This window comes from Truncatella angustata (genome assembly GCF_020726525.1).
Source record: "Truncatella angustata strain MPI-SDFR-AT-0073 chromosome Unknown BKA67scaffold_9, whole genome shotgun sequence".
NCBI classification, from domain to species: Eukaryota; Fungi; Ascomycota; class Sordariomycetes; order Amphisphaeriales; family Sporocadaceae; genus Truncatella; species Truncatella angustata.
In genome coordinates, this window is record NW_025763389.1 from 1,414,970 (window position 1) to 1,442,312 (window position 27,343).

At 48.8% G+C, this 27,343-nt stretch overlaps 4 protein-coding genes across 4 annotated transcripts; 3 read left to right on the forward strand and 1 right to left on the reverse strand.

Moving 5' to 3' along the window:
- Window positions 1-2,158: 2,158 nt before the first annotated feature.
- Window positions 2,159-5,979, reverse strand: BKA67DRAFT_684429 (uncharacterized protein; the record flags this gene model as incomplete). The annotated part of the gene is made up of 6 exons (XM_046108991.1): window positions 2,159-2,397; window positions 2,560-2,865; window positions 2,920-3,869; window positions 3,918-4,754; window positions 4,809-5,543; window positions 5,603-5,979. 6 exons carry the CDS (start codon window positions 5,977-5,979, stop codon window positions 2,174-2,176), a joined length of 3,429 nt encoding a protein of 1,142 aa, XP_045953483.1. The 3' UTR covers window positions 2,159-2,173.
- A 2,933-nt stretch (window positions 5,980-8,912) lies between these two features.
- Window positions 8,913-9,792, forward strand: BKA67DRAFT_421765 (uncharacterized protein). The gene has a single exon (XM_046096821.1). The coding sequence runs from the start codon at window positions 9,128-9,130 to the stop codon at window positions 9,575-9,577; it is 450 nt and encodes a 149-aa protein (XP_045953484.1). The 5' UTR covers window positions 8,913-9,127; the 3' UTR covers window positions 9,578-9,792.
- A 1,068-nt stretch (window positions 9,793-10,860) lies between these two features.
- Window positions 10,861-14,381, forward strand: BKA67DRAFT_524644 (P-loop containing nucleoside triphosphate hydrolase protein; the record flags this gene model as incomplete). The annotated part of the gene is made up of 4 exons (XM_046098598.1): window positions 10,861-12,135; window positions 12,187-13,083; window positions 13,131-13,203; window positions 13,261-14,381. 4 exons carry the CDS (start codon window positions 10,861-10,863, stop codon window positions 14,379-14,381), a joined length of 3,366 nt encoding a protein of 1,121 aa, XP_045953485.1.
- Window positions 14,382-26,002: 11,621 nt separating this feature from the next.
- BKA67DRAFT_663336 (uncharacterized protein) lies at window positions 26,003-27,343 on the forward strand (the record flags this gene model as incomplete). Its single annotated transcript, XM_046108164.1, has 3 exons — window positions 26,003-26,096; window positions 26,201-27,165; window positions 27,215-27,343. The coding sequence occupies 3 exons, from the start codon at window positions 26,003-26,005 to the stop codon at window positions 27,341-27,343; spliced, it is 1,188 nt and encodes a 395-aa protein (XP_045953486.1).

The following is a 27,343-nucleotide window of genomic DNA, read 5'->3' on the forward strand; positions in this document are numbered from 1 at the left end:
AGATAAAGGGGTTGGAGTCGGCTGTGCCTGACCACCACCATGTCGACTGTTTTCATGCCCTGTAGTAGGCATGATGCTGTTAAATGAGCTGTTTAATATCGATTATCCGGGGAGATACAGGTAACACAGGGAGCGGAAAATGTAAGAGTGGTGATGTCTCTACTAACCGGTATATTATTTAATAGACTGGCTGCGTGTGTCGAGGAGCTCTTCATAACAAATTTGATCTGTCGTTGCTTGTAAATGGGTAGTCATATATGAGGGGACCGTAGCTGGCAACGGAGAAAGCATCGCGAGCCATATTGCGAGGGTTAGTTGAGTGGCACCCCCAAACAAATTGCGCAAGTTGAACCACAAGGATTACAACAGCTTCATAGGCTTTGCGAACAACCTTATGGTGAATCATGTCCCAATTCAAGCAATCTACGCAGACGCTTCAATCACAATCACTTTCATTGGAGCGCGTAATACACCATCACATAGAGTTCTTGCCTCGAGTTTGTCAGTGTCTGTAGTTCCTGATAAGGATTAAAATACTCGTAAGACTGGCGAGTTGTCCTATTTTGACTGACCAACGGTGGCTAGTCTGCGTCCTCGACCTTATAATAGCCCTCAATATAATCTCTGCATCTGCCCGAATGATTTGAATCGAGTTCGCGACAACACCTATTTGTAACTTTCTCTCAATCCTTCCTATCTCCTACAAGTAGACCCCATCCCTTGTGGATCCCCATCAAGCATGCCCCGGTTCCTGTCTATCATTCTCCTGTCCAGTCCGTCCTATGTCGTGGCACCAGCAACATGTCCCTTTGTCTCGTGTTACAAGCCCTCTTCATAGGCTAGTCCAAGTCCCGCTATACACTAAAAATGCTGACAAACCCCGTCGAAGAATTTCTATTAGAGCTTGCCTGAGTAGAGGAAAATGGAGTAATGCCCACAGTACCTGTACTGCAGCTGCGTCTGACACATTGGGCATGCCGGCGTCATGTTGTGCGTAAAGAGACAGACGCAGGACCACTGGTTGATGCAGGCCGAGTAGTAGTAGTGGCTGCAGGGGAGGGCAACCATGAGTTAGGGGAGATGTCAGTTCTGTAGATGGTGCAGATCTCTAGGGGCCGCAGGGATCTCTATTCAAATTTGCCGATGCATAACAGAGGGCTTAGGAGAACGAAGGGAGCATGGCCATGATGGTTCTGAGGATGTAGATTCTCACGCAGTTGCCTGAGCTGGAGGTCAGAAGTGAGGTGTAAACGTCATCTTCTGTTTCAATTTGGCACAATGCTAATTGAGTCGAAGAATACTTGAGAATTCTCTTATTTGGGAATGATGACAGAATGACAAACTCATTATAGAAATTAGGAAGGGGAGAGAAAATGATTTATTTCAAGCATATCTTGGTACTTGCTTTTTTCTCTAGAGCTTTTGTCTCCAGCGAACATTGGTGAGCATGAATTATGTAGCATTCGGATATAGCTATGACCCCAGTAGGTTTTGAAAACCATGTATGGACTGCGCCATGAGAATGAGTGGAGACTTCCAAGACCTTCATTCCAATGTAATATGATCTGTTGCTAGCCCTCGGACACAAGCGGTTAAAGTATATCACAATAAAGGTTCTGTGAATTGCTGCGTTGCCTGAAAACCCCAATCCACAATGTCTCGTCATGGTTAATTTTGCTAGAGACCGAGCATCCATAGAAGTACTCGCGATTACGCAATGCAGTCATGTTTTACTATCTGCCTTCTTATTTTACCACTTCCAATCTGTTCTTTCCCTATTCGTTCCATCGAACGTCAACACCTATTACCTCTTTTTGTCACGACTCACAAACACCACAAAACCAACCCATACCGATTACAACCTCCTCTACCTGCAGGTCTGCGGTTCTAACGAAGCCATGAGTTTCAATAACGAGAGGTATCATGTAAGAATATGGACATGATTCCAGAGAAATAGTCCAACAAGCCAAATTGCCATTTATCCAGTTTTACACGGGATTTTCCAGAAACTCGTAGTGATACAAGTTCTCATACCAGATTGATGTGGATGTGGATGATGACCTATGGACCGGACAAGTGCAGCAGATGATCCACTTCCAAAGAATACATTTAGGCGTACGAGGGATAGCAACGTGGGCTCCCAGCTTGTATCAGATCAGGCTGGGGTCGGGACTTATCTGGAATCAAGAGTTTTGATCATCATCTTGACCTTCCGCTTATCAACAACGAGCAAGTTTCGGACGCTGAAAATGGTGTGCATTGTGTCGACGACTTTGTGGAAGCTGCTCGCAGCACCTCGCTCTTGCGTGAAGCGAACGATAGTGAGTGGGTTACGCTTGCCATGTTCTATAACAGTCATGATCTCGGCGGCGAAGGAAACCTCTTTCATGTTGAGATCTAGGGGAAATATGTTAGTAGGTATCGACGACAGTCTGGCGGGGACATGTGAATGAGCCAGCTATGCTGAGATCGGACACAACACTTTTCTGTTGTCGATACACAGCTAACTATGGAGTTACGAATTATCTGAAGAGAAGCAAGAGAAGCAAATGCACCTACAATTCTTTTGGCCCACGCGCCCAAAAACAATGTTGCGATCCTTGTCTACTTGAACGTCACGAATACCATAGCGGCGCCATTCTTTCAACAAGATGGCGATCTCCTGCCTCGTACGCCGTCGCGATATGTTGAAGCAAAGATGTTGCGTAGCAGGCTTGACGCGGAACAAGCGTGCAAGCCAGTTCTGCTGTGGCTCGATATTGCGTTTGGCAACATTGTCTTTCCACGTGCCATTGTGGGGCGGTCGAGCAGGGTGACTGAACATGCGGACTGGTTCTGGACTAGTATCGTCGTCAAAATCGATATCTATAGTTTATGTAAGCACACCACTATCGCCTGAATGGAGAGAATATGCCTCACCTGCAAGAGAAAGTTTCATATCATCTTGACGTTTGGAGTTGCGCCAGAAGGCAAGGCTGAAGCTTCTCTTCTTAGCAGGAGAAATCTTTGGGGCTGTTGAAATTGTGCTGTCCGTCTGAGGTGTGTTCTCAGTTTGATCAGCACTATAACCCCCACTCGAGCCGAAGACATCATTCTTATCCTTTGATGTGCGATTGAACCAGGAAGACTTTTTGCGGACAGCGCCAGGCCGAGCATCAGGCGCAGGAGTTGACGGTTCTTCCGGTATCGGCTCTCTAATTTCGTCGAAAGCATACTGTTGTCGAAGGCTCATCTCCTGCCGCGGCTGAGGGTACGCCGAAATAGCCCGGGGCGGCTTCTTCTTGCGGATGTTGAGTGGTGCAGGGACTTCAACTGGACCCTGCTGATTCGATGGTGACATGACCATGCGAATCGTTTCCTCCTGGCGAGCTAGATAATCAAGCCCATGCCCCTCGAAAGCAAACCTTGGAGTCGACTGCGCCACGGGTGTATCACCTACAGGAGCAGAGACGATGCGTTGCCGGCTAGTTTCACCTATCGATGACTCTCGCTGGCCTTCGAGGATCGACGGCAAAGGAATCGTATCTTTGCCCCACTGCGTGCTATATTGAGAAAATATCGGCGCAGAGACGCTTCGAAGACTCTCGTTGTCCTTTGAATGACCGGCTGGTGTCAACTTGTCGAGATGCTCCATCATGCGATCAACGTGGCCAGGTGACTCATCTTTCAAGGTTCCACGTTGAGCTGTGCGCTTCTTTGCCATCATTATCTCGTGGAGAACCGAATCTGTCGGAGGAGGAGCCAGGGGAAGTGGTCGATTGTCCCATCTAAACGTCTCATGCTTCGCCTCATTACTGGTAGATCCGGCCAGAGTCGGCGTAGCCATGCTAGAGAACAATGATTTCGTGTCATGAGTAAAGTTCATCACACTGGAACTCATGGCAGACGGGTCTTCAGTAGTCCTACCTTCGACGTACGACTCTGGCAATAGCAAAGAGCTGCTGAAAGCCTCGTCGCAGTCTTTCGCAATGCTGTGACTAAACAGACGCAGTTCGTCGTTCCAGTATGAATGGGGGTTTTTAGAGCCTGGTAGAACCATCGACTGCGTTCCAGTGCGTGCAGAAGACGCCCTGTACTGTCTCTTCGGGCCAGTGGGTGAGGCATGGTCTCGATTGAAAGTCGTATCATCGCCAGCAATACTGGCAGGACCCCTTTTAAACCCATTGCGACCATGTCCAAATGACTTCCCGCGAGTATGGTTGAAATTCACTCCTCGCCGAGGTCTAGAAATCGGCCGCTTGTGGGGAGTACTATTTGCACTATTGATAGATGTTAAAGAGCGACGCGAAGAGATCAAACCCGCTGATGCAGCGATATGGTGGCCTCTTCCTCCACGCCTAGAATATGTGGAATTGCTTCTCACCGAGCCACTTTTCATTCTGTGAACATTAGATGCTCGTGTAGAGCTTCTTACCATGCTACCATTGCGATGAACAGTGATTTTGGCATGGCTGGCTGCTGGACCATCCATGATTCGCGATGATTTGTAAGGATCATAGCTGTGGATCGTACCGGCGTCCGTGGCCGTTTCCAAGGCGGCGTCATCCGTAGCCACATTGGAGATAACCGTGAATCGCGACGGAATTCTACCATAACGGGCGGGAAACTCGAGAGTTGTGAATTTCTTGGTCCAATTGGCAGGACGCAGGAGGTGGTAGTCACTCGGGGAATGCGTTATGTCGCCAGCGTAGTTTTCTAGTCGCTTCTCCCGGTAGTTGTAGAGCAGCCAGTAGAAGAGCTTCTGATCGTTCGATCTAGAGGTTAATCAGTGATATGTCAATATCAGGAAGACAGTCCGAAACACATACTCATTATCTACAAGCTTGGAAGCCAGTTGCTTCTCTGTGAACATGTGCCACATGGACTGAAGTTGGCGCAAAGTCTGCATGTCAATGTCCTGAGGCGCCACGCGAGTGCTCCGTCCGTACTTGCGAATATCATCCAAGTTGTCATCATGTCGTTTTCCGTTGAGCTCGTCTATGTAGTCGTAAGAAACGATAAGCGGATCCTCCCAGATCTGAGAGATTGTGATTCGTTGCGAAGGGTTCGGCTTGAGGATCTTTCGCAAAAGGCTCTTGACTCCTGGGCTGAGGTGCCGGGGCTCGGGATAAATGGCCTTTCTGGCCTTGGCGAGGAGTCGGCCCATGTCTGCATCATCAAAAGGGAGACAAGCACAAAGGCAGGCATAAAGGATTACGCCGCAGCTCCATACATCCACGGTTGCGCCCGAGTAGCCGTTCTGCTTGCGGTCCACCAACTCGGGGGCAGCATAGTGAGGACTTCCGCAAGCTGTTTTAAGTTTATGGCTTGGGCTCTGCTGAATTGCCGCCATACCAAAGTCGGCAATTTTGACCTGGCCAGTGGTTGTTAGGAGAATGTTCTCAGGCTTTAGGTCGCGATGACAGATGTTGAATGAGTGACAATAGTCCAGGGCACTAAGAATTTGCCGGAAATAATAAATGGTTTCGGGCTCCGGAATGGTGCCGTTGCAATTGATATAGTCGAAGAGGTCGCCTCGTTCAACATATTCGAGGACTAGGTAACTAAGATCGTGTCAAGTCAGCCGCTATCCGAATAGCACAACTAATAGCGGGATGCCTACATTTCAGATCGGTTCTCCCAGATGTCATACAGTTTCATGATGTTGGGGTGGTCGATGAGTTTCAGAATGGCAACTTCTCTCTCGATAGAGAGGGGCATGCGCTTCTCCGAAGCGAACTCGGGCTGCCGCCGGTCCCAATCGTCAATGGCAGCAAGACTACCAGCTTGAGTCATGGTATGTCCATGCTTGGGTAGGATCTTGACGGCAACTTGTTCTCGAGTAGCATGATGTCGGGCAAGTCGAACCCTGCCAGCTGAACCCTTCCCAAGAGTCTTCCCGAGTTGCCAAGGTCCAATGTGCGTCTTGCGCTTCCCGCTCGACGCGCCACTTGAGGTCGAAATCTGTGAAATTCGCTTCTCCGGATCGCGATCCTCCATATTACTAACGGTGGGCCGCGATCTCGTAGAAGCAGACGCGTGCCTCGGGTCTGTATCGCTGGTGCGCGTACGCTCGCTTTGTCGACTCGAGTTGGAGGTTATGTTCATTCCCAACTGAGTTGCTTGCACGACTTGTGGGTGAATTTTCCGTCCAGTATGATGCACCTGACTGTTCAGAACGCGATCGGTAGCATCAAGAAGGGGAGCCCGCGAAGATCGTGCTTGAGAGGAACCTCTCGACGCCATATTACAGCATGTTCGGGCAATCTATGAGGTTTTGTGCGGCTTATGGTAGGGAATTTGTGAGAGATGGGGGAGGTTTCTTGAGAAGCAAGTGAAGATAGTCAAAGCTCGAAGAAGGAGAGATGGAGGTGGAAATGTGGGCTGTGAGACGCGTCGCAATGAATGCACGTAAAAGTTGATGGAAGGCGCAATTCCATAAATTGCTGGCGGGCTGAAGGAAAAAAAAAAAAAAAAAAAAAAGGGAATACGGCGAAACTGAATGCAGTAGAGAGCGACGGGCAGGGAGCAGTTCAATTAGCTGGAAGCTCCAATTTCATCTTGCAGTAACTCGTGTTATTGAAGAGTAACGATGGGTACGCTGATGTGTGATGCGGAGGTGGATGAAGACAGCTGGGTGTGAGCGTGAGGCAGTGGGATAGCTTCAATTTGAAGCTCTGAAGTCCAACCGCAGCTGTGTTACCCGGCCGGTCACGAACCGAACGAACAGATCTTCAGAAAAGAGACCACGTGCAGCCTGATTAAGTACGTTCTGGACTAGTTCTTTCGATACATTTTTTTTATATTTTAATTTTAATTTTTAATGGCGGAATATTTGGGTGATGCACTGAATTAATGCGTGTCACCCAACATGCACAATATAACCTCTCACACTGTCACGATAGACTCTCCTTTCTCCTAGAAGATGACAAGTTAGAGTTATGAAGCTTAAAATAAGCACAACTAAAGACAACTGCAAATACGACACCAAGCTATGTTGTATCGATAGATTGAAACAAGGCAGTTGCCTGGCTACTCCGTGTCAACCAAGCAACACTATTGGATCCATGAGTATAGGTGGTCATTTAGGAAGGATAAGATGCATATAATATTTCAATACTTAAGTATTAGTCGCCTATGCCTTACTTCGTGCTCAGGTGAGTTGTAGCAAGCGTGAATCTTGCGATACGTGAAGCCTCGCATCAAATACAAATAATCTTTGTCAATCTGCAGAGGACGTTCCATATAAGTGTCTCATGCTTTGGTCTTAAGAAAATATATGAGACTTCAGAGGCTTCCTAGTGAAGAGCAGACCTCAAAGTAAATTCGTGTGTCGCGGTCGAGGACGCGGGAGGGGGGGGGGGGGGGGGGGGGGGGGGTTGATTCGCCTAAATATTGATGTAGATGCAATTTTTGCCGGGGCTGGAAACACAGTTGTCCTTTGTGAGTCGTTTGCTCTATCGTCATCCTTATCGCACTGCCATATGTCGGAGCTAGACGTGATGGTGACTCCAGACTCCTAGTCGGCTTCCAATTGCATTCACACACTGCTTGGTTGTCGGAGATCGAATTACACTCATAAACAGTTCATGTGTTTCAGGTCTGCTATGATTGCCAGACCCATCGCCCAGAACCCCTGTGAGAACCACAGCGAGCAATTTTTCTAAGGTCGTCGAGTTCAACATTCGTCACCATAGCCCCGACCGAGAGCGCAGAACCACCCACAGCCGCGAGTGCGTAGTAAGGGGCGCTCTGCCAGCCAAGTGTCCACACACAGTCAGTCCGGCCGTCATGCGCCCGAGTAGTCTCCATAGGGGTAGACGGCTTATCACTGCGCCGGCGCGGGAACAGCGGAGGCAAGAAAAGCAGCACAGCGTTACTCCCAATACCGATGCGCCCGTTGTCGGTGACGTCCTGGTGCACGAGGAGGAGGCCGGAGAGAACGACCCACCGCACTGTGGCGAACAGCAGCGCCAGCGTGCAGCACGCCGAAGACGTTCAGAAAGCGAACCAGAAAGAGCGCGGCCGGCAGAGCTAGACCCAGAACACGTACGTCGCGGAGGAGAAGTCGACCCAACCCTGGGCGTGCACACCGCGGTATTGTTGGGGACAGCGTGTTGGGAGTCTTGACTCTCTCGGCGACGCCAGCTTGTCAGCTACGCGCTTGAGGAAGACCCATGTCCATATTGATATTTGGAAGTGTGGTTAGGAAATTGCAATATGATCTGATCTTCGAAATGAGTTACATAGTATTGTGCAGTGAGCTACAAACTTCATGGCGGCTTATTCAATCATACATTAGCTTTGCTTAACGCTTATGAGCGGATCGGAATAGTAAATCTTTATAAATTTGAATGAAATATAACTGCATTTACAAGTGCTCACAAACGCTATCAAGTCTGCCAACTCTGTCCGAACGTCTTATGGCAGATTGTCACCTTATCTATATACACGCGCCTGTTTTCTGCAAGGCTTGATTCTGAATGACCAAAGCTCTTTGTAACTTGAATCTCCAGTAAGAGTGCCTCTCAATTCATTGCCCATCAAGAGCTAATGGAGGAGACCGGGTAAACGTGCAGGGGGTACTCCTGCGATTGCTACGTACTTGGGTGGTAAGCCGTTTTACTCGATGAGAAAACCACACGCTGCTACATTGTAACCGCCTTTTACAATTCTCCTGTCCTCTACAGTCTTAGTATTAGATCCTCACGCTCAAGACTAGGGTTGGCTGGGTTCTGTGCCTTCTCGGCCGCCACTGCAGCCCTCCTCTTCCCCTGCCTGCTCCCTCTCTGTCAGTCTGCTCACATTTTCATGTGAGGGATGTAGACATCAGATTCATCCTTCCGGGCTTGCCGGGGTACATGCCATCATGTCATGATACTAATTGCCGTGACAAATCCGAGGTGAATTTTTCACCGAGAACAATTAGCCATCCGTTGTGTGCAAAGCACATAGGTATCTGAGGCACAGCACCTGGTCTTTGCATAAACAGTGTACTACGGATTGGTAATTACGTGCCACCGTGCAGGCCCGCCTCCTTATAAATGCTTCCATTCTCCCTTTTCCATATGCTCTGCCACCATGAAACAATATCTTTACTTCGGCATTAATGAAGTCTTGATTGAGGGCTTACTACCACTCTACCAAGATGTCTACAATCCGGAGCACACTCATTCAAACAGCCAACAGCTACATAGCGGGATTCAATACCAATACTGCGGAAGGAGTTATAGCATCCCGCACCGCAGATTGCAAACAAACTATCCATCCGTCCAGCGTTCCTCCACCATGGAACAGCCCACCTCGCACCAACGAGGAATACCAGGCCTTCATTTTGCCTGGGTTCAAGATGCTGCGGAACATCCAGATTGGTATCGTTGAGGGAGAGGACATGATTGTCGATGAAGTGTCCCGCAAGGTCCTGCTGCATCTCAAGTCTACAGGCGAGACGGACTTTGGCCCGTACTCTAATGAGTACATGATAGTGCTTAAGACGATCGAAGACGGAACGCTGATTAAAGAGATTGTGGAGTTCATAGACAGTGCTACTACTCGTGACGTGGCAGCGAGTCTAGCCCAGCATATCAAAGCAGAGTAATGGGATGGAGCAGGCGTATAGGCGATGATGAATACTAGCAACCAACTAGAATGGGAGTGCCGAATCCTATTTCGCTGACTAAATGCTTCGTGAACCTTGGTCAGGAGATGATCCGATTTTACCGGTCAGTGCAATCTGCATCGGCATGTCTTTGCAGGTCTCACTGGTGCCGGCGATAAACTCCTCGATGAGAGAGAAGACTGCATGGTTTTTTTTTGGATTTTTTTTTTTGCCATTCATGCTTGGGAAAGGCGTTCCAGTGTCTCGTTCCCAAGAATATTGGCACAGCTCCTCCCATCGAAGCGGCGACGATGGTACTAGGTTAGCATTCTTCGAGTCTAAAGAGCTCATCAACCCCTTTGCTCTACAACTGGCATTGAAGAAGAACGAGTATAGGGAGCTGATTATACTAACCTCACTCATATGGACCTAGGACCAGTCTGACTCGAGCAGCTGCCACTTGGATGTTTCATCGAGACCATACACACTCATGCCGCTAGCAAAGGAGTTGCGGGACCCATTCGTCGCTGAGGATTGACGTATTCTCAGGCTCGTAGCTAAGGGGCCTCGGGAAAGATGACGCATTCTCGCCGTTTACCCTGCACCATTCTGCCTTGCATCCGTATCGCCTTACAGCTTATTAGCACGCTGTCACCGATTTATGCGGCAGTGGGTATAATGAAGCAAGCATCATTGGCTGCTGGTGTTTTTGGGACGGAGGCTTAATAGGGGAGCTAAGGCTCAGTACTACGTACTAAGGTTAGTAATTTACCTGAGCCGCAATCCACACTTGAATACTCATCATTGCATGTTGTAATTTCTTGATCGACTGCTCAAGAGCGTAGGCAAGGTGCGTTCACGCGACATGCATTAACGAAGCCATCCACTAACTTGGCCAATGCCATGTTGTCTAAGGTTAACCGGGGCAATACTTCAAGATAAACCCCGCCATTTGAACCAAATCTTGGTGGCATCAATCAACGTTGCTGCAGACTAGTCTAGGTTAGACTGGCCTTAACTGCACGTAATCCATAAATAACTATGGTTACTTTGAACTTTACGCGGTGCGCGTCTCCCCAGCAGCCGCAACTTGAACCACGCGTTTGAACAATTTGCCCAAAGTAATCAACCTGAACAACGATAACAATCAAAGAATAAGAACAAAATTGAAAACCCCCGGCGGGCGCAAATCTAGCCGAGTGCTGCCACTTTTGCCACCGAGATTCTCCGTTCCTCCAACAGCCACTGCGTAACAAGGAAAGGCTCCCCTTCCTGGCGCCAAGATGCCTCCCCGTCGCCGCTCGAGATCCATCTTCGAGGATGACGATGAAGCGCAGTCAACGCCGGGAGCGGAATCATCCAAGCGTCAAAGGCGTCGCGACTCCGATGACGAAGACGAAGCCGAAGAAATCCAGGAAGTAGACGAGTTCCAAGAGGAAGACGGCCCATCACAGAGTGCATCTCAGAACAATCCTGCCGAATACTCCCCCGGAGCCGTCGTGCGAGTGAAGCTAGTCAATTTCGTTACTTACGAGAAGGCCGTATTCTACCCCGGCCCAAATCTGAACATGATCATTGGGCCCAACGGCACCGGCAAGAGTTCCTTGGTATGCGCCTTGGCCTTGGGCCTTGGCTACAATACGAGTGTTCTCGGTCGTGCAACCAAGTTCAGCGAGTATGTCACTCATGGCCAGGATGAAGCCACTATCGAAATCGAGTTACAGAAGCGTCCCAACGAGAGGTCCAACCACGTTATCCGCCTCGAAATCACAAGAGAGAACGACAAACGCGAGTTCTGGCTCAACAACAAGAAGACCCCCGTGAAACACATCCAAGCTCTTGTAGCCCGTCTGAGAATAGCCTGCGACAACCTGTGTCAGTTTCTTCCCCAGGAGAAGGTCGCCGAGTTCGCCGGCCTTTCCCCCGTCCAGCTTCTCCACGAAACTCTCAGAGCCGCTGCGCCCGAGGAAATGATCACGTATCAAACCGAGTTGAAAGGCTTGTTCAAGGACTTTAAGAGTGTGAAGACGAGGGCCGAGACCGACGTGGATCAGTTAAAAAACTTGCAAGATCGCCAGCAAGGTCTTCAAGCCGACGTCGATAGGCTGAATGAGCGAGAAGCTATCAAGAAGAGCGTCCAGGACATTAAGAAGGCACGTTGCTGCGCCGAATACAACATCGCTCGCACCAGGTACAAGGCGGCAAATGCAAAGAAGAAGGATGCAGAGAGACGTTTGCGCAGCCTTGAGCAGGCAATGGCCCCAGCACTTGAAGCTGTCAGGGACAAGGAGGCATATCAGCACAAAATCCAGGTCATTCTCGATCAGCGCAAGCGCGCTCTGAGAAATGCTGAGACCACTGCTGAGCAGGCTTCTCGTGCAGTGGAATCTGTAGAGGACAAGATCAAGGGTGTTCTGAATCAGATCGACAACGAGAGAAAGTCGTTTGATAACAAGAAGGCGGATGCGCGCAGAATCCGTCAAAAGAAAACCAAATTGGAGGCCGACTACAAAAGCCAGCCTCCACAATTTGATTCCACAGAATGGAATCAGAAGATTGTGGGTTCCCCTTCGCCATGCATCATATAGTCCTGCTAACACCGCATCCAGCGAGAGAAAGAGCATAACCTACGCGATATAGTGACAGAGAGGCGTGAAGCTGACCAGAGAGCCACTGATACCAAAACTTTGGGCAGGGGTGTGAATGCCGAGATGCAAACGATCAAGAGTAGCATTGAGGCTCTTACCACCCAAGAGGGTCAGAAGGCCAGCTTTCTCAAGAGGGTGAGCCCGGACGCTCATCAAGGCTGGGAATGGCTTCAAAGCAATCTGGACAAGTTTGAGAAGGAGGTCTTTGGCCCCCCTATGCTCACATGTTCATTGAAGGATGAGCGCTACTCGAATCTGGTACAATCCATGTTGCAACAAAACGACTTTCTCTGCTTCACATGTCAGACCAGAGCCGATCACAAGAAGCTCAGTGATCAATTCTACGGCATGATGAAGTTATCCGTCACTATTCGAACTTGCAATACAGATTTCCAATCCTTGAGACCGCCAATGGCAGCCGATGAGGTCCGCCGCCTCGGTTTGGATGGGTTTGCTTTAGATTATTTGGAAGGTCCAGAGCCAGTTCTTGCAATGCTTTGCACCGAGAGATTCTTGCATGCTTCTGGTATCGCTTTGAGTGAACTTAAGTCTGAACAATTCGACGCCCTACAGAGTGGGCAGAAGATAAACACCTGGGCAACGGGGCAAACATATTTCCGGGTCATTCGGAGAAGAGAGTACGGCCCTGATGCAACCACGACTAGCACCAGAAAGGTCAACCAAGGCAGGTTTTGGACCGGCCAAGCTGTTGACGTTGATCCCAACGAGAAGGACGAGTTGCAAAATCGTATGGGCCAGAAGACCGCAGAGAGGGAGACCCTTGTCCAAGAATACAAAGATCTCAGAGCCCAGGTCGACGAGCTTGCGAGCAAAGAAGAAGAAGTGACTCGAGAGATCGTATGTCACATCATACTCTGACTCTGACTAGTACTAACTCTCGGTAGCAACAACTCAGGCAAGAAAAGAGCGAATTACAAAAAGTACACACACAATGGACAGCGATACCAGATCAAATAGGTAAGGCATACACTAAGTCATCGAAATAGTAGTTTCTGATGTGCTAACGGAGAACAGAAAAACAGAACATCGACCTGGCGAGAGCCTTGGACGCAATTCGTGCAAGCAAAGCCACGATTTTGACGCAAGATCTCATACGAGATGAGCTAGTGATGGAGAAAGCGCATGCTATCCTACACCACAAAGAAACAGTCTTACAGATTCGCAACGCTCATATTGCTGTTCAAGAGGTGAACATTCGGCTTATTGAGGCCTCTTCTGATGTCAGGGGGCTGAGAGAACGGAACAGTGACATCGTCCGGGAGCTTGATGAGAAGAAGCAAGAAATCGAGGCATCCGCTGACGAAGCTGCACTCGCCAAAGCCGATGCCAAGCAAGCTCAAACACGGGTTCACGTCATTGTCGCTCAAGGCCAAGACGGCGACCTAGATCGCTACGAGGTGATGGTAGCGAACAAATCCCTTGAACAAATTGACCAAGAAATCAGCGCAGAAGAGGCCAAGCTTGAGCTTATCCACGCAGTGGACCCGAGTGTTCTTCGCCAGTTTGATGAAAGGGCCAAGAAGATTGAGCAGCTACAAAAGCAAAACGAGGAGTTGAATGGCAAGCTCGAGCGCCTCGAAGAACAGATTAAGGAACTGATGTCAAAGTTCGAGCCGAGATTAGACACCATCATCGCAGCTGTCAACGAAGCTTTTGGGAGGAATTTCGAAAGGATAAGCTGCGCTGGCGAGGTCGGTCTTTTCAAGCATCCAGACGATTTCGAGCAGTGGGCCATCGAGATCAAAGTAAAGTTCCGTCAGAACGAGGAGCTTCAGCTGCTGAACCAACACCGCCAATCTGGTGGTGAGCGTGCCGTCTCTACTGTATTTTACATCATGGCTTTGCAGTCCATGGCGCAGGCACCTTTTCGTGTCGTCGATGAGATCAATCAGGGTATGGACCCCCGAAACGAGCGTATGGTGCACGAGCGCATGGTCGAGATCGCCTGCAAGGAACACACGAGCCAGTATTTCCTTATCACACCCAAGCTCCTCACAGGCTTGGCTTACGACGACAACATGCGCATCCTTTGCATTGCCAGCGGCGTGCATGTACCGGAGGAAGGCGACAAGTTGGATTTCGACAAGTTGATTCGCCAGCAGCTCGCCCGTCGGAGTGCACGTGTCGGCGCATAAAAAGGACACGCTTTTATTTAGTGTGGCAGTTATGATAGCAGTCCTGAACATGTACGCTGATCACACTAGAATGCAAAGCACGATACAAGAGGTTCGTTGCTTGAACGAAGGTTTATTGTCATAGTATGGTGTTAAAACCAAACGAAACAAAGGCGAGGATGGGACTTCCGTCCCTCATTTTGTCTATATCCCTCTTAGAAAGGGATCGCGCAAGGCCACAGTGACGTTTTCTCGTGCTTGAACTACGTGGTGGATTCGTGTTATTCTGCCATAATTAGATAACGAGGAAATCTGAGCTGGTGGTGATTGTTTTGAGCACACCAATCATCAGAGTATTCTGGACACGGACGGATCCCTGAAGGGAACGATAGGGTTCCTCAGCGTCGAGCTGAACTCATCCCTCTGGGCTAGCCATGCTCTGGCCTCAGTCAATTTTATCGACGAGCTCTCGTCCCGCGGTAGTGTGGGGAGCACGTCCTCCGTTCCAATTCTGTATCCCCGTGGTGTTATCAAGGAGTCGCGGATACGGTCTGTACATAGCATAGTGTCAGGTGTACTTTCTTTAGATATACTAAACGAGCAAGATACTAGCAGTCTGGGGGTCTATCTCGGGAGTGGCTGCCGCTCTTGTATCTCTTTATAGACCAACAAGGGTGCTTTGATCTTACGTGGGGAGATCCGTCGCCGTCAGGCTCCGCAGGACTGACTGACTGAAAGTCTTAGGGGCAAGTTCCGTAGGAAGCCTTAACATTTGATTTCGCACATGCTAACAAGCGAATATTTGTTTGCCTCGTTTTTCCGGCGTGGTATTGCATAAGCCCCTACACCACAAAACCAGATAAGGCAACCACTATCCGAGATTCTGATGGTTTGACTCATTATGTCCACTAGGAGCAATGTCTTCTGATCAAACATATGAGTCTCAAGAATTCGCATCCTAGGCTCCACTTTCCTGGTATTTGGTCCCATCCCGGAAACTTGACGATTATTCCCTCGTTGAGACGAACGAGTCTATTGGATAAGAAGGCAAGCGATCTAGGACCGCTATGGAGCTGTACGGATCCTATGAGAACAATCTCTTGAACAACCCACAGCCTTTTGAAGTAAGGACGCTGGAACGTGCACTTCAAAGTGGGTTTCTTTTTTTCTTCTTTTTTTTATACGCTTCACAGGGGGCAATAAAATGGATGCTCTTCTGACCATGTAAACAATTCTTCAGAAGCTAGCTGAATGTGTATGCTAAGGGCTGACCTCATCAAGAGCAACATCACTGTCGGCGGAAGGCTCGCCCACTTATATCAGAACTTTCCGGGCTTTGCTAAATATCCGCGGCATGAGTCCAACGCGGGCAGATCGCTCGTCTTCGTCGGTGTGGTTGATGCAGACTGCGTCAACTCAGATGTCTCGATACAACTATGTTCGTCTCACGCCTCTGAGTGCGTTGTCACAGTTCTTAGTCATCAGGAGAACATCTCAGTACGGTCCGATGAACATCGGTCTATACTGTCTTGAATATCCTGTTTCGTCTCTCCAAGCGTATAAAAGGGCTTCGTAGTGCTCACTGGGCGATTGGGCCTATCTAAGCTAGACAACTGCGTGATTCCCATAGAGTGGCTCATCCGGAGAGCCCGGATACAATCGCAAAGTCCTGATCTCGTGCATGTACATGAGACCAGGGTATAACGACGATGAGCCCTTGGTACATGCGTGGTTTTCGTTTGCAATATTATTGACTGCCATGGGATGTCTCCTGTTCTGTCGCTTGAGGACTCTGGGATGATATATACTGATGCTGTCTGTTGGTATTGAACACAAGTAGGCTATATTAGCTCCGCAGTTCATCCTTGAGTTTGAGGTGCTATCATATGGCCATTTTGTAAGGTCTCATCGTATAGAAGATCATCAACCGTTGTAGGTGCATAGAATTTCGTGTAGTACGATGCACCATCTACAAGTTTCTCTTCTGGACGTCTCCAAGAAGTCTCGTGCCAGAGGGCCATTGCGTACCGGTTTGCAAGATCGCGGCCGAGAGTGATCATGTTGAAAGTTATGATACAAATCATGGTATGGCGAGGGTTTTGTCTCGCTTCTGCATATCTGGCACGTGCTAATGAGTTTATGTATTGCAACTTCACACAGTCGTCAGAGTAATCGTCGATGACCTTATAATGTAACAGAACAGAACGCTGCCCTCAACGTACAGTCCAACGGTAACATGAAGGTTGCCGTTCATAGCTGCTAAAGCTGTCACGGTCCGCACATCAAATAACTGAACTATAGCAATCTATCATCTTTGCAAAGGCTCCGGTCCTTTGCTTCTCATTACGAATGTCCACATGTTTAAACAGGCATGAACCTAAACTATGAATGAAACTAGGCCATCAAGATACATAATATTGTTAATCATCGAAGTCCCCTGTGGACAGAAGTTTCATAATTATGCTCCATGACAATATTATTTGCTACAATAGTCTCTGAAATAATCAGGTACATATATGGGGCATATCAAGAATTATTATTCGTCCCAGTACAACTACGGTATCACGAGCAATTGCAAAGCAAAGTTTCCACTAGTGTGCAGTCTATAAGAATATACTCATTAGTGACTGCCATGCAAGCAATGATACTAGAGCTGGTATGCTCCCTTAGGTCTACATCGTCGGTAGTGAAGAGGAAGAAAATATTTTGACAATGTTGCATTTAATTAGTTTCTATGAATGAGCGACGATTGAAGGGCGCAATCTGTCCAACTCAACGACAGTTATCTCTCGACATATTGTCACATTGCGATGATGGAGGTCCGTAGCATGCAACAAAATACGATTCCTAATAAGCCATTCGCTTTCTCGAACCCTTCCATACAATTGTAACAGGACTTCATGTCTCTGATGGAAGATTTGGTCGTTATTAAGATCGGCAGCTGCCTGGATGATGCTACATTTTACTACTCAGATCTGTTGACGATGATTTCAGATTGCTCATTAGATTCCAAAGCCTTGTCGTTGTTCCATGCCATGACGTTTTAATATTGACGAGTTAAGTTTGAGCACGCATGACAATGGACTCCGTCCCTGAAAGCATAATGTGCGAACATCATCCCACAGCTTCAGTGTCTCGGCGCGACAAGAGATCAGTAAATGAGCCCCAATCTTTTGCTCGTGCAGCCTCGTGACCTGATCGCGTAGGGCGACCTATGATATGCTTTTGTAATTATCTATCCGTCTATGAACTCAATTGAGTCATCGTTGATGAGCTTGGCACGGATCCATGCCACATCATTCAGATGTGCAAAAATCCCTCGCATTAGCTAAAGTATGTTCGCGGTACCTCTCGAGCCATGCCTCACGGCTGAAGCCACAGCCGTTGTCTCCAGCCATCCAGTAGATCTACTTGTCCCCATTGGGCGGGAAAGACCCCGGGTATAGAGCGGCAAATCAGTCTCAGATACCGTCATATTGGCCAAATCAAGCCACTGAGTTTTTCAATCTGGAGGCCTTGCTTCACACTCAATCAGGGGAAACTTTGACGCAAGCACTTAGTTCTTGCAGCACAAGACCTGTTGTCTCACGTAGTCGATGCCGGGGATCCGAGAGTTCGCCATCATTGCTCATCCCAGCCTCACAATCTTCTGCCCGACCTGTCTGGCCACTCGTGTTATTGGCCGGTCTTTCGCACCTGAATGACTCTTGCAGGCGCTTGTTTCTCAACGCCAAGCTTTTGCTACAGAGCTGTCATCTTGATTAGTGGACTGCCTCGCTTCAACGGCCGTACAAATACTGTCACTACGCAATCCACGTGCTCCGAACCGTTCACGAACCACTCCCCATCGCCCATACAATAGGCTTCGTAGATGCTTGCCGGATAGCGAGCGGCACGCTGGTCGCAACCTTCTGCTGGTTATGAGGCCGGACCAAGCGTGACGCTTGTCTCATAGCATGCAAGACTCGAATTTTGCTGTTCCGTTGGAGATAACGAGACCAGAGATACTTTGATGAGGTAGAAATCAAGCTTGCAATGCGTTGCAAGCATTCGTCCACGCTCCTTGGGTAGGTGAACTTTGATGTGAAACACCAACGAACTCTATAATACAGCACGACCGCCCTTGATCTCCTTTGATTCGTTGCAATACCAAAAGCTTGCGCTGGACCAGCGGGCTGTAGATATCTAGCTTCAGGGTGATGAACCAGAATTACAAGTAACAACTCTGACATTGAGGCGACAATAGGGCGTTGAAACCGGAGGAGATGCTCCTTTTGATCTAGCTTTAGCAATACCTATCCCGAATATTTCGAGAACAGGTCTCATGCCCGATACTCATGGATTCCTGGACGACTCGAATGCGTCCAGCCCTGGCCTCCTGTTTTGTGCAAGAAACCCCTATCGTCCATCAACCCGAGCGCTATCCGTTGTTAAGGCCTCGGTGCCGTAATGTCGCCATGTGGTTCAATGAATCGGTCCACATGATACAAAGTGTTCCTCGAAAGAGCAGTTTAATACCCACCAATCATATGCAGCACTTATCTTCAAGCGTAGAATTAAGTCAAGCCGAAATGTTTGTGTCTATCCAAGATCAGCGCTCCACCAGGCCACATACGACTATGATAACCAAGCATTCGACAATTGTGAGTTCAGCGATCGCAATCTGAAACCTATCATCGTTTGGAGAACAGATGGGACGAACTGATCGACACAAGGATCTGGGAGCTTATCGTGTGCGATACGGATTATATTCCTTAGGTACAGATGTGATCGCCGTCAAGCGACAAAAGGAAGCGATCGTCGGCCAAGCTCCACTGAAGGCTGCAATGCGGGAACGGTGGATCTCCTCACGCCACCAGCTGAAATCAAGGCAGGTAGGGAAGGGTGACGATCTAGGAGGAGTGCTGCACTTGAAAAAAATTAATGTAAATAAATTGATGAGGGTTTTTATTTTTTATTTTTTATTTGCTTCCCAGATCCGAAATGAACAATGCTTAAATCTTGTCCTCGCTCATGCTTGATGATTGCACTAAATACAACTAGCATCAAGGTCTTTCGTGACAGAATTGGAAGGGCAATTGAGTCAAGAGACACTTGGAGTACAAAAGCTAGGTAGAAATGAAGAAGAAGAAAACAGGCTCCCTCCGTGTAATCCGTATGTCGAAGTACAATGCTTAGATGTTGCTTCTGAACTACGCGAGACGCCAAATGCAGGCATTTGTGCCTGAATTGAGTGGAGCGGCCTTTGCACAAAAATTCTCGGGATCAGTACCGAAGCCACGAGCAAGCCATATCCTTTCAGTTGGGAACGCCGTGGCTCGCGGGATGGACAGAAAAATCAGCCGCCTATTACCAGGAACCGGGATCACACAGATCAGATCTTCCCCTCAAACGGCTGTATTTTGAGCCTCTCGCCAAGTAACTCTGCCAATCAGTACAAGATGGTGATCAGCACACGCATCCGGCATACGCGTCATAACTGAGCAGGGTGATTGCCCATTAGAACTGTAACATATTATGCGGTCTAGCCTCGCCTCTGGTGAATGACACCCCCCGCCAGCTGAAGCTGAGGTGACCCTGTTCCAGAGTTTGGAGTGATAAGCAAGTAAATCGTTTCGCAAGGGGCGGATTAGATGCTGACCTTAACCCAATGAGGATAAGACTCTACGAACGAGTACAGCTGAACTCGCCGAAGGCGAAGGGAAGGGGGCAATCTGCACTGGGTAATGTGATAATTATTTTCGGCGGTGTGTCGAGCCAATCTGGTAAACCGATGACGCAGCATAGCACAAATTAAATCCAAGAAACTCAGGGGAAGAAGAAATACAAAATCCCCAAACGGGTATTGCTTAGCGCGTGTATGGAACCGAGCATCCTTTGTCGTTGTGCCAGGGCTGATGGAGGATCGGTTGAGGCAAATGCTCTCTGCCTAAAACAGTTTGTAAAATGGCCAGCATCGGAACTTGCAATACTACTGATCGTTAGATTAGCCCTGCATCAGCAATCATGTGAGCACGTCAGCATATGATGCGGAGATGTGAACAAAACGTCCCACTCTTTGTCTGGCGGAGCGGAACCGATAGTTCGCCAGCGGAGGCTCGCTTGTGCCTGTTAATAAGGTAAACAACGCACTTGCCAGCTCCGAAAGTCTATTTATTGTGCTGGCTCCAGTATCTTTCCGCTATATACTGAGAACGTGATGGTACCCCAAGCTGCAGAGCAAGCCGACAGCCCTTGCATTGAACCCGCCGACTACCTGCGTTGTGAGCCACACCATTCATCAGTTCGCACGTAAGAGTCTGCGCCGTAGAGAGAGCCCTGTTAGTACGGTGAGAATAACCCCATGCCACCTACCTGAATGCAGTCGCTTGCAGGTGAGGTCTGGATGCTTCTCCTGCAAGCAGTGATCTGACTAGAGCTCGTGGCAGCCTGGTTGTTATTGCGTGGGATTAATATGTTGTGCCACAGTCGGTACCAAAGTGCAACTATTAGTTTCTCGAATAACATTCGTCGTGTCCCATGCTTGATACGAACTTGCATGCGTCGAAGGATTTGCTGAGTATGATCTCACCACGCGACCGTGGGTTCATGGCGAATGGACAGTACGGAGGGTATTCATTCAGACAGAGAGCAGATATACAAATCTGCACACTCAAAAGTCAATGCCAATAAATCATTTCAAATGTTTCATTCTATCGAACAGCATGGGGCACTGTGCGAAGTGAGCCTGCAAATCCCCGTATAAATTGCCCGTAACGCGCGGGTTTACTCCAAGCATTGAATCCGCCATCGCCCGAAGCCCGAATACTTGATTTTGTTGTGCATCTCGTGAAGGGGGGTTGCGGAATTTGCATTGCATGGTCGCTAGGTTCTGCTCAGGTCTTGACAGATATGGATCCGTAGTCAGAGCGAGAAAGATCGTACTTAGGTGTGCTTAAACAATGTTGCTCATCAGCAACATATGATTGGCAGTGGTTCGCATCGGATACAGCGGCTGGTGGTCCTGGGTTACATGCTTGTGGTGTGAACAAGTTTCCAAATCCTGCTGGCGCACTACTAGCCCTAGCTGCACTCTTATAGTCTTGCGATTGAGACAAATGCATGGTGGACAAGTACAAATGAGGATGCTGTATGTGTCAAGATCTCACGAAAACCCCTACCGTTACTTTGGCGGCCACACGTCGTTAGACGATGTGCATTGTGGCTATTTAACCTTCTTTGCGCCATGCAGATAATGGATCTTTGAGGGTTCGTGCCGCTGGGATCGTAGGATCGTGAAGTGGATGCGTTCTAGACTGCTCCCCTTAGCAACTTGGCAGCCTGCGAATGAGGACAGCTGACTACAAAAAGCGATTTTGCCCATTGCGGTCATGAAGCCGAAGAGACCTAATAAACCTGGTACGTTGCCATTCCCTCGGAGCCGAAAATGTCCAAGCTTGTAACTATCCAGGAGGGCAAAGGTTATCAACGGACGACATGAAGCTCTGATTTGAAGGCTTCGTGGCCGAAAGATGAAGCATCGAATAGCTCCAACACCTTTTGCAGCTCTTGGTCGTGGCACACCAATACTGCTCGATCCAACTTTAGATATCCCTGCGAGAGATGCAGTCATTGTGTACAGTACTTAGCACACAAACCAACCTATATCAGCTCTTAATAAGCTTGGTAAGTCGGAGCTGTCAAGTTACACAGGCATATGCGGCCAGTTACCAGTCGATGCAAAGGCGGGATGAATCACACATTATTGATGCCCGTATCAAAACCAGCGGCATACACCTACTCATATTGATTCTAAAAATGGACATAATCAATGTAAGTCGGATATTATTGATGGGCTTCCCCCCATCAGTTGCCAAAAATGGCCAGATGCAACGAGACCAGCACTGTATCAAGCCCGTGCACGTAGATGCAAGTTCAGTTGGTATTTATTGAACGCTCGGGCAGTAAATCTGCTTGCGTTTCCTTGTTACCTAACGCGGTCATTACAACTTGCAAAACCACCTACCTTGCCTATCGTTTTAGAATCTGTAATTTGCCATATTTTATGGGTTCCATGGTTCGCGTTCGAAAAAACATGCATCGAACCTGCAATAGACGAGAACGGCCAGCATCACCTCTCGTCTAAAATTCCCATTGCGAGACAAGCTCCGCAGCAAAAAGGTGCCTATGTAACTTATCTCTATTTTCTGCTTAGTACGGCAGAACTCCAACTCCCCCCATTCTCCAAAACCCATTCATCTCATTCATCTCATTTGCATTTCATTCATCCATTCATTATGTTGTGCACACGTATGAGGCCTGTCTCAACAGAAAAGCAAAATTACTGAGATGATAGTTGCTTCTTATCGGAAATGTCTGATTGTCATCCCAAAATGCCTCAAAAGGGGCGGAGCTGTCTAAAGCATGGACATTCTGTTTATTTTATTTTAGTTCGTAAGAACTGAATGTGAACTGTGTAGTTCTAGCCGATGGCGTCTGCTGAGAAGAACACTGGGGACTGTATTTGACAGGTCGCTAGTGTCAGTGAATAGTTATAGCGCCGTGGTTGCCCGTGGGCTAGATTCAGCTGTGCGACAAGACCACTAAGCCTGAATGATCTAATTGAGATTGTACTATCTTGACAGACTTTTCGGTTCGTACCGAGTGGACCATTTTCTGCCTGCCGTCCACTCTCTTCGCGCACATACACACATGCATACAGACATACATAGATCAAATGGCTTTGGTCTACAGTAGAGTAGGAATACAGCAATTGTCACAAGTGCTAAAGAGCCATCTGCATGTCAGCATTGAATGAGTTTCGTTGGGGGGATGACAAGACAAGGGTAGGCCACCCATGTCAGATGCAGCCTCCTGGAAGCACCCGTCTCTTGAATCCCACAGCACGCACACGCCCATGCCATGGGGAGGTGAAATGCAGCACTACAAGCACCACAGCATCGCTAGTGCCCTGCTGAAAGTGAAAAGAGGGCCCAATTATCAGCAACCAAATAAATGCTCCTAAGTTACGAATTAGTGCCGGGATATGTACCCTACTAAGCAATGGGGTATGTGATGCGAGGGCCAGACCTCGACTAAAGCGAACAAGATGACGAGTTCCGGTAGCATCGCCAGAACAATTGCTCAATCTTCTTCTTTGACTCTGTCATAGTGTTTACCAGGTATCCGTCATAAGACACAGATCCCTTGACCATTCCAGGCTGCGGCTGAGTGACCATGTGTAAACAATCTTACACCCTGTTTTCATCTCGAATCGGAAGAAGACGAACAATAAGAACAACAAGAAGCTCACTACCAGTGTTCCCTCATGGTCTGCGAGGTGGACTGAGACCAAGAATTGCGATATGTGTCGTTACGACCATAGTCGGCTAATGTTCAACATCAGGGCTCTAGCATGATTAGTCTGCAATCTGCATCCGCTCAGATGATCTCATACCGGAATACGGACTCAATTCCGTGCCATGTTCAGTTTTCCCAGGGTACCATATGGATCCGTAGCATTGAGCACCAAGCGCCTTTCTAAACGAGCTGAAATTTCTGAGCTGAGAGAGGTTGGCACTAGTCTACATCGAATACTCCATCTCTGATCGTGTTTGCCAAGACAATAAACCTCGCCAGTCGCGAGCCCGACGTGACAGGTTACCGGAGTTGAATACGCAGGTATTTTGCACAGTCGTATCCGCAATATTTGCGTTATGCGCTTTGGTACGAACAATCTTCTGACGCCAGTACGAAGGTGTATGTTGACCATTGACCATTCAATTGAGCTGAACCATTGATTGCCACATGTTGTTCCTTCATGGAAGGCTGCGTAGTTTATTTCATGGGTCGCCCCGAGCAATCCTTTGTCCTTCTTCACTGGACCAGGGGCTGAACACATCCCTGTAGGCCCTAGAGGCCCTGAATAGCTTGAGTACATGAGAAATGCGCATTTCGGCAAGACCTTTCAGCAGTCACAGCGGCTCCGTTGTACTTGTTTGCAGCCAGGATCGTTTTGGAAAGCGCTGACAGGATTAGGAAAGTGACCCTTTTCCATAGCCGAACCATACAACATTATGAGGCTCGCCTGCGTAGACGCAGGAGCGGCCATGATTATTGAAAAACTTGTCAAGGTCCCCGACCAGGAGTCGCTACGGAAGAGAAGTGGCATTTCTTGACACCCTTGCACTTGGATCTAGTCAGCGTGCCAATAGAGCGATGGGTGCAACAAGTTTGATCATTAAAGCTATCCCGGAATCTTGGGTGCATGGGGAGATGGAGGGTCGCCAAGAGCCAGGGTGCTATGCTAGCCTTTTTCTTACATGCTCGGATTCCCTCTGACACTCCCCCATTCTTCATTTGATAGTCCTGCCTTAGAGCAGCAGCAGATACTTTGAGTACCCTGACCACATTGGGAACAGTTGTCACATTCACCTGCCTCACTCACTGTTTTACACTCGCACCTACGTCTGCGTCCTTCTGTGATGGCCTAACCTTTCACACTTTCTTGCCTGTCTTTCAACCTTGAGGCAACCTCAGCACTCAGCTACGTGGGAACCAAGACCGAAAGTCTGGAAGCCTGCAAAATAAACCTATGCGCCTGTCGCCCCAGCACGTGCATACTGCCACTTATCTAGCCTGCTTTGATCAGTCATTCTAATAATCACCCACCACGTCCCAACATCTGAAGACCTCGACCTGTTTCTCTTCGTCTGAAACTCTTGGGGGCCTAGGAAATGACCTGAAACAGGACTGACCTCGTAGAGACGACTTTTCACCAGGCTGATAGGGGGTCCAGGGAAATCACGGGCGGAATAGAGTTTTCTCGGTACTCAATACCTGGCCGGTGGCCATCTATCTGCTCTCCCCCAAAAAGTCAAGTCTCGAACGCCATTCCGGCAGCCATCAAGCGCTTTTCCCAGCCCACTCAAGCTAGACTAGGGACTACCTTTAGGGACGATCTAAACTAGCCTGCCCCAGCTCATCCCAAGGTTAGAGATCCCGTCCGAAAAGCAAGACTAGGTCATCCCAGTATTGCACAAGCCCAGCCGAAAAGCAAAGACAGCCTATGCAAAGAGAGCCGGGAGCACAGTTAACCCAATAGAGCCTCCCACCCATATATTCTCGACAGGCGCCTCCCGGCGCCATTCTTGGGATCGACGTCTCCACTAACATCCAACTACTACCTTCAAGACTCTTGAACCCACTGCAGGATAACCTTTATCCAACACGGTTCCTGGATCTCACGACTCTTTGTAAGTACGGTTCCCGGCTTTCCAGAAAGCCATTGGCAACATTCATTGCTGCAACGGCCTACCCGAACCGTAGCCCATACAGTATTCGGACAACCCAACTACCATCTACAACACCTTTATTCGGTTTTGATAACGAGGGCTTCTCAAAGAATATCTTCTAGACCATTGGCCTCCTATTCGGAAACACAACTGCTGAGAGGAAGAGGCGCGTTTCAGCAAGACCAGATACTCGTCATTTATTTGATCTGGTTATTTGACTGAAGTAATCCCTTGCCTGGACTATTATCGTTGTTGAATCCTTGGTTACTTCGTCCTTGCCTATTTAGCTGGCACATCTCGAGTCAAAATACCAACAAACCATTCACATTTTACCTCAGGCCGTGCATGCCGAGGGTAACAAATACAACCATGGAAGCAAGTTTCGCGTCACGCAGACCAGCAGCTGGTGGTCTTCCCCATTTCCAACTTCCTCCTCCGAACCTGGTGGATAGTCAAGTACCAAGTATGATCCCGTTCTCCCCGGTTCCCGCAAGGGCAACTTGCGCACGTTTTGATGGACTGCATTTCTCCTCATTCATGATAAATCAAAATCTAACCAGCCTTCAGGGGTCACTGGAGCCGACGGTCTGAGCCCTCTGTCTTCTAGCGTCAACAGTGGCAGCTCCCAAAGTTCCCAAGCAGGTGTCGCGCCTTACAACCCTCATGGCAGTTGGCCTCTTCCAGGTGGCACTTCATCATATACCTACGGATCCATGAACCATGGACAAACTGGGCTGATGCAACCGAATTACTCTCGGTCGTTGCACTCACCATCAGGCGCTGCTTACAATAGCAGGCCTTCATACTCGACTGCGACAGGAGAAGGCTTAGCCGCTCCTCCTTACGACTCTATATCTCCGCCATTCCCGCTCTCCAACCATGGAGCAGGAGGCAGCCATCACTCGATGCTTTCGCACAGTTCGCACCAGCCACCATCTTTGCAGAATCCAATTCTGAACTCCCAAGCTACCGCCTCTCAACCACCTACACCGTCTGCTGCGGCACCTTCTGACAGTTACAACCGAGCTCCCCCTACACCCGGATACTATGCGCCTCCTGCCTCCACGCCCCAGCAGTCGTCATTCCCTGCTTTCTCTACGAGTACCTTGCCTTCACCTACTCACCAGTCACCCAGTACCACTGGACCACTTTCCAGGGGTATCCCCTCCATGAGCGGTCAACCCTCGCCAATGCAGGCGCCGCATTATGGCAACCGGCCATACGGCTACCAACTACCACCAGCCATGGGCGGGGCAGTGCTGTCGAACATGACGAACCCAGGCGGACAAATGACTCTTGTTGGCGGAATGAACCCAATGTCACACGGATATCCTGCACATATGGGGGGACATCACATGTACTCACATGGTCAAACTCAGCCGCAACAAGATCGCCCGTTCAAGTGCGATGTCTGCACCCAGTGTTTCAACCGTAACCACGACTTAAAGCGCCACAAGCGGATACATCTTGCGGTGAAGCCATTTCCTTGTACCTTTTGCGATAAGAGCTTCTCTCGAAAGGACGCTCTCAAGGTAAGCCATGCACCTGATTTCTCCGAAACCTTTCGCTTACATCTAGCAGCGGCATCGTCTTGTGAAAGGCTGTGGGAATGGGAAGACCTCACCGACCGACGACAACTCGTCTCCTCAGGATGACGGCAAGGCAGACGCCGACAGCTCATCCAACAGCGGCATTAAGGAGGAATCTTGA